This window comes from Triticum urartu, chromosome 6, assembly GCF_003073215.2.
Source record: "Triticum urartu cultivar G1812 chromosome 6, Tu2.1, whole genome shotgun sequence".
Taxonomy (NCBI): Eukaryota; Viridiplantae; Streptophyta; class Magnoliopsida; order Poales; family Poaceae; genus Triticum; species Triticum urartu.
Genome location: NC_053027.1, coordinates 22,586,804 through 22,596,991, shown reverse-complemented (window position 1 = coordinate 22,596,991; position 10,188 = coordinate 22,586,804). Strand labels below are relative to the sequence as shown.

General features: G+C 44.7%; 1 protein-coding gene across 1 annotated transcript; it reads left to right on the top strand.

Annotated features, from left to right (window-relative positions):
- Nucleotides 1-906: 906 nt before the first annotated feature.
- LOC125516420 lies at nt 907-4,911 on the top strand. The gene is made up of 3 exons (XM_048681874.1): nt 907-1,162; nt 1,247-1,502; nt 4,907-4,911. The coding sequence occupies exons 1-3, from the start codon at nt 992-994 to the stop codon at nt 4,909-4,911; spliced, it is 432 nt and encodes a 143-aa protein (XP_048537831.1). The 5' UTR covers nt 907-991.
- Nucleotides 4,912-10,188: the final 5,277 nt, after the last annotated feature.

Here is a 10,188-nt window from a genome sequence, read left to right as displayed (position 1 = left end):
TGTACTGTCCTGATCCAGTCAGGCAGCCGGACCGTCGGGTTTTGGCCACGAGCTGGGACCACTGGGAAGCGGCCCGCCACGCGGACCATGAGACCCATGCCAAGGCCGTGATCACTACTTTCTGGGTGAGTTCTCTTCAGAAGCACAAGTCCATTCTAGTTTCATGAATGATTTAACTCATGGCTTCTCCCATTCTTGTTTCATGCATGATTGTAGAAATTCTATCGAGTTCTTCCGGAGCACAGGGCTAGAGCGGACCAGATCGTGCTGCGCCAATGCAAGAAGAAGGCCCGCCAGATGCAGTACGAGGTGCGCTATGTGGCCATCTCCACATACTACCACGACTATCTTGGTGTGAAGATGACCAAGGAAGAAGCGCGGAGGATGGGCATTACCTTGGAGAGGCCCGAGTTCTTGGCGGTAAGTATAAAAGATTTTTCATTATGCTTTCATTACATTACCTTGTGGTACATTATGCTTTATGCTTTATGCTTCCATAACACCAATTTGGACACACCTACATGCCATTATGCTTTTATTATGTAGGTGTGTCCAAATTGGTGTTATGGAAAAGACGAGTCCTGGGCGGCATTGGTGGATCTTTGGTGTGATGAGGCTGGAGCCTGGGCGGCTATGAGAACCAAAATAAGGCTAACCGAGGGACGGAGGGAGTACATGCTCAGGGAAACCGAAACCACTATCTCCACAAGGCAGTTAATGTATGACTAACCCCATTAAACATTCTTCTTCTTCTATTTACCATCACTTTCTTATGTATGACTAACCTCTGTTTGGTGGTGCAGGAGGAGAAACTGAAGCGGCCGCTCTCACACATGCAGGCGTGGGAGATCGCCCATACGCGGAAGGACCCCAAGCCTGGCGAGCCCAAGTACTAGGCAAGAAGACCGCAGGGAGGAAGAAGGCCTACTCCGAAGCGTATCTGGAGTTACATCCTGACACACCTGACCCCATTGCGGCGCCTCTGGACGACATGGCGGTGGTGAGGATGGGGCCCAAGGAGCACGGTCGGGAGGCGGTTCTCGATGCTGTGATCACTCCTAGTATCTCCTACACACAGCTTCGTCGGATCGACCCGAGCCTGAGCCAGCGCACGAGCCAGCCAGTGACTAGTACACAGTCCCTCTTTCAGGAGCAACAATCTGTAAGTATTTTCCCTCTTATCTTCATTTCTCACTTCATTTTCCGCATTTAGTAGTTTTATGAGTTCCATCATGTCATACCGTAGGCCTACATGGAGTACACACGCCAGGAGACCATGGCGTGGCATCAGAGGCTTTATGAACACCAAGTGCAGAGGGATAGCCAGATGCAGCAGGCTTTTCAGGATATGGCGGCCGGCAGGTGTCCTCAGTTCCCTCCAGCACAATGCCCTCCAGCACAACCAGTGCTGATGAGCTTTGAGGAGTTTGTGGCACAGAACGCTGGCCCCTCGCCGGTTAGTTCATCCCCAATCTATTCACCCAAAGCATCTGTTGGGGAACGTAGTAATTTCGAAAATTTTCCTACGCACACGCAAGATCATGGTGATGCACAGCAACGAGAGGGGAGAGTGTTGTCTACGTACCAACGCAGACCGACTGCGGAAGCGATCACACAACGTAGAGGAAGTAGTCGTACGTCTTCTTCCCGATCCGACCGATCCAAGCACCGTTACTCCGGCACCTCCGAGTTCTTAGCACACGTTCAGCTCGATGACGATCCCCGGGCTCCGATCCAGCAAAGCTTCGGGGAGGAGTTTCGTCAGCACGACGGCGTGGTGACGATCTTGATGTACTACCGACGCAGGGCTTCGCCTAAGCACTACAACGGTACGATCGAGGTGGAATTTGGTGGCAGGAGGCACCGCACACGGCTAAGGAACGATCTCAAGGATCAACTTGTGTGTCTTGGGGTGCCCCCTGCCCCCGTATATAAAGGTTGGAGGAGGGGAGCCGGCCGGCCAAGGGAGAGGAGGCGCAGGGGAGTCCTACTCCCACCGGGAGTAGGACTCCTCCCCCCAATCCTAATCCAATTAGGACTCCCGGGGGGGAAAAGAGAGAGAAGGGGGGCCGGCCCCTTATCCTATTCCTAATAGGACTCTAGGGGGCGCCGGCCAGCTAGTGGGCTTCCCTTTTCTCTTTTCCACTAAGGCCCAATAGGCCCATTAGTCTCCCGGGGGGTTCCGGTAACCCTCCCGGTATTCCGGTAAAATCCCGATTTCACCCGGAACACTTCCGATGTCCAAACATAGGCTTCCAATATATCAATCTTTACGTCTCGACCATTTCGAGACTCCTCGTCATGTCCGTGATCTCATCTGGGACTCCGAACAACCTTCGGTACATCAAAAATGCATAAACTCATAATAACTGTCATCGTAACGTTAAGCGTGCGGACCCTACGGTTCGAGAACAATGTAGACATGACCGAGACACGTCTCCGGTCAATAACCAATAGCGGGACCTGGATGCCCATATTGGCTCCTACATATTCTACGAAGATCTTTATCGGTCAGACCGCATAACAACATACGTTGTTCCCTTTGTCATCGGTATGTTACTTGCCCGAGATTCGATCGTCGGTATCCAATACCTAGTTCAATCTCGTTACCGGCAAGTATCTTTACTCGTTCCGTAATACATCATCTCACAACTAACATATTAGTTGCAGTGCTTGCAAGGCTTATGTGATGTGCATTACCGAGAGGGCCCAGAGATACCTCTCCGACAATCGGAGTGACAAACCCTAATCTCGAAATACGCCAACCCAACATCTACCATTGGAGACACCTGTAGTACTCCTTTATAATCACCCAGTTACGTTGTGACGTTTGGTAGTACCCAAAGTGTTCCTCCAGTAAACGGGAGTTGCATAATCTCATAGTTATAGGAACATGTATAAGTCATGAAGAAAGCAATAGCAACATACTAAACGATTGGGTGCTAAGCTAATGGAATGGGTCATGTCAATCAGATCATTCTACTAATGATGTGACCTCGTTAATCAAATAACAACTCCTTGTTCATGGTTAGGAAACATAACCATCTTTGATTAACGAGCTAGTCAAGTAGAGGCATACTAGTGACACTCTGTTGGTCTATGTATTCACACATGTATTATGTTTCCGGTTAATACAATTCTAGCATGAATAATAAACATTTATCATGATGTAAGGAAATAAATAATAACTTTATTATTGCCTCTAGGGCATATTTCCTTCAACTGTTTGGTCCAATGAAATTTTATATGGTGAAACTCAAAAGTAGTACAAGTTGTGTTAGATAAACAGGCCAAAATAACCTCACTTTCCATTTACCCTAGAGCATAAAACATGATAGTGCTATGTCACTGTGCATGCCATGGTAACTTCTTTTGTACTGACCGCAACTGCAACTACCAGGATATAGGGGTTCTCATAATCAACTAACTAAAACTTGCCTTTATTAATCAACTGGGTAGTCTGATAACTCCTACTATATCTTTGTTGATAGATGAAACCTCTAACCTGTAAACAGCTATCTGAACCAGATCTCTTCTTTCTCTTGAGATAGGTACATCCATCACTGATGAATCGTCGGGTTTGTGTTATTGTGTATAGCCTGCAGGGGTCTTGGAAATATGTGACCACTGTCTTGAGGTACTAATGTCAGCCTAATTTCCATCCATTGCTCCAGATATAGCACCCTTGGGTCCAAAATCAAATCTCGCCAAAGTGATGCAGAGGTACCTACTGGTGAGTAGTAATACTTAACTATCGCTGTGATTATGTCTACCAAATAAAAGTTCTGCCTTTTCACCTATAGCTGAGATTTTCGTTGACAAATCAAAGTTAAGTTAACAGATTAGCATATATTTGGCAGGCAAATGCAAAGATCTGCAATAGCTATGCGCTATATATACACTACATGATAAATCATTATGTTCTGCTTTTTTTACGAATGCAAAATTCTGAGTAACCGAGCCATGCGTTTTTCACTCTGGTGTAAAAAGTATGCCATGTTAATTTGCACTAAACATAAAATTTTGTATAGGAACCATGACTTAGTTTCAAGAGGTAATCATAAAGTTAATGTGTTAATTTCAATATTTGCCTCTATCACTGTAATTCTGTTCTCATCAACTAGTGTAATGCATGCTACCTTTTTCTTATCTCTGATGTAACAGTCACAGTTACATAACAGAACATTGCTTACAACAATTCATTTTGGTTTCTTTCCATAGTAACTAATATGCTGGCCAACTCATTTATGAAGCAGTATTGATAGGACAAGGTGATATGTTAGTAGATTTAGCTCTCAGCATAGAAGGCGATCTATTTGTGCCAGACCCCTTTAATATGTATGCAGTTTTCTTCTAGTCTCTGTTATCTTCCTATCAGATCTTGCATGGTTCAGTTTTTTATTAGATAGTGCAGTGCAATGCATGACCTTGACATACGTTTCTATACACATGTTACAGATCATTAGCTTGTTGTTTAACATATGATTTTAACATTGTCTTGGCAAAAACATTATGTTGCGGGTACCTCAGCGGCTTCGACGCTTGAAGATCTTAGTGCAGGCTGCTGCAAGTGTACGACCAGATCAAGAAAATTTACAAGGCCCTCCAGAGATTGACAATTTATTACCAAAAAGCCTCCTAAATCTACTAGCCCAGTTAAAATAATTTGTACGCTCAAACATTTTTTCAAACACATCTAATGTGATGTATGGTCCAGTTATAAGCCATTGTGATATTCTGGGATGCAGGGGCTAGTGGAGAGGTGTTACAAGTTATAGGGAAATTCTGAGTTAAAACTTAATCAGAATTATGCAGGGGAAACAATTTGTGGAGACTGGTTGAAGTTGTATTCCAAATGAATGGTCGATTGCCATTTAAATTTTTCTCTGTTATTTTCGTTTTTCAGGGTAGCTGAAAATTTAGAAAAGGAGTGCATAGAAGGAGCCAAGAGCAAGTACAGAAGAATTAGTCTTTAAATGAACAATATTTTGAATTATATATTAGATTTTAGCTTCATAGGAAAACTTTGTTCTAGTTTACAGGATCTTTTCATAATTATTTGTATCTTTCATATGAATGTCTGATTTGATTCGATTATGAACTCAAGGTGTTTGTTCCTACTAATTAGTGCACTGCTTGTTTTTACTAAGGATGCTAATTGTGCAAATGGTATTCTTGTGAATACAATTGGTGATATGGGCGGATGCCTTATTATATAATGATAGTTGTTGCTTATGATTGTAATGGTTGATATGGGCAGATGCCTTTATATCATGATATTTGTTGATCATTCTGCACATGCATCTGTGGTGTGATAAAGTAACTAATTTTGAAATGATGAATTGCGCATTCTAAATAAATCAAATAATATTTAAAGTAAAATATTCAATGCTTAAAAAGAAATTTATGTATATTTAGAGACGAATATGACGTCTCTACACAACGTGCATAAGAATGGGACTTTATGTAGATACGTTATAGAGCGCATCTAGCACAACGTCTCTACATACGTAGAGACGATTTTGAACGTCTCAATATAGCGTCTCATGCCATGTAGACACGCTTAGCCAGCGTGTCTTACTTGTTTTGAGATGATCCGTGAGAAGACGCTCTAAAGACGCTTTATTAAATCGACTCTATGGTTGCCTAGAGATGAAATAACACGTCTCTAGGTATGAAATTGCACGTCTCTACACGTAGATTTTCTTGTAGTGTTAGGGAGTTCGGCTTCCGTCCATTCGGCGACAAAGTCAGCCAATACTTGCGACTTGATGGCTCGCCGAGGCTTGTATGTTATGTCGAACGGGAGGAGCTCAATGGCCCATTTGGCAATCCGGCCCATAGCGTCACGGTTGTTTATAATATCGTTAAGTGGCACCTCCGAGGCCACTGTAATTGAACACTCTTGAAAGTAGTGTCGCAGCTTCCGGGATGCCATGAATACCGCATAGGCTATCTTTTGATAATGTGGGTACCGTGATTTGCATGAAGTGAGGACGGTGGATACATAATATACCGGCTTTTGAAAGGGGAATTTATGTCCGTCCGTTTCTTGTTCGACGACGAGCACTGCGCTTACAACCTGATGAGTTGCCGCAATGTACAACAGCATTGGTTCGCCGATGTTTGGCGCGGCCATGATTGGGTTGGTTGCCAGTATGGCTTTTATTTCTTCCAATTCGGCTATGGCAGCATCCGTCCACTCGAAGTGTTCGGTGCGCCGAAGAAGGCGATAAAGGGGTAATGCCTTTTCTCCTAAGAGGGAGATAAAGCGGCTTAGAGCCGCCACACATCCGGTTAATTTATGGATTTGTTTGAGGTCTGTTGGGATAGCCAACTATGACAGAGCTCGGATTTTGGCCGGATTTGCTTCAATTCCTCTACTGGAGACAATGAAGCCCGGGAGCTTCCCGACTGGTACACCGAAAATGCATTTTCCGGATTTAGCTTGATGTCGTATGTGCGGAGGTTGTCGAATGTGAGCCTCAAGTCATCTATTAGAGAGTCGACGTGTTTTGTTTTGACGACCACATCATCTACGTATGCCTCTACTGTTTTGCCGATCTGTTTTTCCAGACATGTCTGAATCATGCGCTGATATGTTGCGCCGGCATTTTTGAGCCCAAAAGGCATTGTGTTGAAACAGAAAGGGTCGTATGGTGTGATGAATGCCGTTGCGGCTTGGTCGGACTCCACCATCTTGATTTGGTGATAGCCGGAGTATCCGTCAAGGAAACACAATGAGTCGTGTCCTGCGGTAGCATCGATAGTTTGATCGATGCGGGGGAGGGGGGAGGGATCCTTTGGGCAGGCCTTTATGAGGTCCTTGAAATCGACACATAGGCGCCAAGATTTGTCCTTCTTTGGTACCATCTGAAGGAAATATGCCCTAGAGGCAATAATAAAGTTATTATTTATTTCCTTATATCATGATAAATGTTTATTATTCATGCTAGAATTGTATTAACCGGAAACATAATACATGTGTGAATACATAGACCAACAGAGTGTCACTAGTATGCCTCTACTTGACTAGCTCGTTAATCAAAGATGGTTATGTTTCCTAACCATGAACAAAGAGTTGTTATTTGATTAACGAGGTCACATCATTAGTAGAATGATCTGATTGACATGACCCATTCCATTAGCTTAGCACCCGATCGTTTAGTATGTTGCTATTGCTTTCTTCATGACTTATACATGTTCCTATAACTATGAGATTATGCAACTCCCGTTTACCGGAGGAACACTTTGGGTACTACCAAACGTCACAACGTAACTGGGTGATTATAAAGGAGTACTACAGGTGTCTCCAATGGTAGATGTTGGGTTGGCGTATTTCGAGATTAGGGTTTGTCACTCCGATTGTCGGAGAGGTATCTCTGGGCCCTCTCGGTAATGCACATCACATAAGCCTTGCAAGCAATTGCAACTAATGAGTTAGTTGTGAGATGATGTATTACGGAACGAGTAAAGAGACTTGCCGGTAACGAGATTGAACTAGGTATTGGATACCGACGATCGAATCTCGGGCAAGTAACATACCGATGACAAAGGGAACAACGTATGTTGTTATGCGGTCTGACCGATAAAGATCTTCGTAGAATATGTAGGAGCCAATATGGGCATCCAGGTCCCGCTATTGGTTATTGACCGGAGACGTGTCTCGGTCATGTCTACATTGTTCTAGAACCGTAGGGTCCGCACGCTTAACGTTACGATGACAGTTATTATGAGTTTATGCATTTTGATGTACCGAAGGTTGTTCGGAGTCCCGGATGTGATCATGGACATGACGAGGAGTATCGAAATGGTCGAGACGTAAAGATTGATATATTGGAAGCCTATGTTTGGACACCGGAAGTGTTCCGGGTGAAATCAGGATTTTACCGGAATACCGGGAGGGTTACCGGAACCCCCCGGGAGGCAAATGGGCCTATTGGGCCTTAGTGGAAAAGTGAAAGGGGCTGCCCACAAGGGCTGCGCGCCTTCCCCCCTTCCCTAGTCCTATTAGGACTAGGAGAAGGGGCCGGCCCCCCTCTTTCTCTCTTCTCTTTGGAGAGTCCTATTAGGAATAGGATTGGGGGGGAGTCCTACTCCCGGTAGGAGTAGGACTCCTCCTGCGCCTCTCTCTCCCTAGCCGGCCGAACCCCTCCCCCTGCTCCTTTATATACGGGGGCAGGGGCACCCCATAGATACACAAGTTGATCCTTGAGATCGTTCCTTAGCCGTGTGCGGTGCCCCCTGCCACCAAATTCCACCTCGATCATACCGTTGTAGTGCTTAGGCGAAGCCCTGCGTCGGTAGTACATCAAGATCGTCACCACGCCGTCGTGCTGACGGAACTCTTCCTCGACGCTTTGCTGGATCGGAGCCCGAGGATCGTCATTAAGCTGAACGTGTGCTAAGAACTCGGAGGTGCCGGAGTAACGGTGCTTGGATCGGTCGGATCGGGAAGAAGAGGTACGACTACTTCCTCTACGTTGTGTGATCGCTTCCGCAGTCGGTCTGCGTTGGTACGTAGACAACACTCTCCCCTCTCATTGCTATGCATCACCATGATCTTGCGTGTGCGTAGGAAAATTTTCGAAATTACTACGTTCCCCAACAGTGGCATCCGAGCCTAGGTTTTATGGTTTGATGTTATTTGCACGAGTAGAACACAAGTGAGTTGTGGGCGATACAAGTCATACTGCCTACCAGCATGTCATACTTTGGTTCGGCGGTATTGTTGGACGAGACGACCCGGACCAACCTTACGCGTACGCTTACGCGAGACCGGTTCCCTCGACGTGCTTTGCACATAGATGGCTTGCGGAGACTGTCTCTCCAACTTTAGTTGAACCAATGTGCTACGCCCGGTCCTTGAGAAGGTTAAAACGGAGTCTATTTGAAACTATCGTTGTGGTTTTGATGCGTAGGTGAGATGAGTTCTTACTTAAGCCCGTAGCAGCCACGTAAAACTTGCAACAACAAAGTAGAGGACGTCTAACTTGTTTTTGCAGGGCATGTTGTGATGTGATATGGTCAAGGCATGATGCTGATTTTATTGTATGAGATGATCATGTTTTGTAACCGAGTTATCGGCAACTGGCAGGAGCCATATGGTTGTCGCTTTATTGTATGCAATGCAATCGCGATGTAATGCTTTACTTTATTACTAAGCGGTAGTGATAGTCGTGGAAGCATAAGATTGGCGAGACGACAACGATGCTACGATGGAGATCAAGGTGTCGCGCCGGTGACGATGGTGATCATGACGGTGCTTCGGAGATGGAGATCACAAGCACAAGATGATGATGGCCATATCATATCACTTATATTGATTGCATGTGATGTTTATCTTTTATGCATCTTATCTTGCTTTGATTGACGGTAGCATTATAAGATGATCTCTCACTAAATTATCAAGAAGTGTTCTCCCTGAGTATGCACCGTTGCGAAAGTTCTTCGTGCTGAGACACCACGTGATGATCGGGTGTGATAGGCTCTACGTTCAAATACAACGGGTGCAAAACAGTTGCACACGCAGAATACTCAGGTTATACTTGACGAGCCAAGCATATACAGATATGGCCTCGGAACACGGAGACCGAAAGGTCGAGCGTGAATCATATAGTAGATATGATCAACATAGATGATGCACCATTGAAAACTACTCCATCTCACGTGATGATCGGATGGTTTAGTTGATTTGGATCACGTGATCACTTAGAGGATTAGAGGGATGTCTATCTAAGTGGGAGTTCTTAAGTAATATGATTAAATTGAACTTAAATTTATCATGAACTTAGTCCTGGTAGTATTTTGCAAATCATGTTGTAGATTAATAGCTCGCGTTGTTGCTTCCCTGTGTTTATTTTGATATGTTCCTAGAGAAAATTGTGTTGAAAGATGTTAGTAGCAATGATGCGGATTGGATCCGTGATCTGAGGTTTATCCTCATTGCTGCACAGAAGAATTATGTCCTTGATGCACCGCTAGGTGACAGACCTATTGCAGGAGCAGATGCAGACGTTATGAATGTTTGGCTAGCTCAATATGATGACTACTTGATATTTTAGTGCACCATGCTTAATGGCTTAGAATCGGGACTTCAAAGACGTTTTGAACGTCATGGACCATATGAGATGTTCCAGGAGTTGAAGTTAATATTTCAAGCAAATACCCGAGTTGAGAGATATGAAG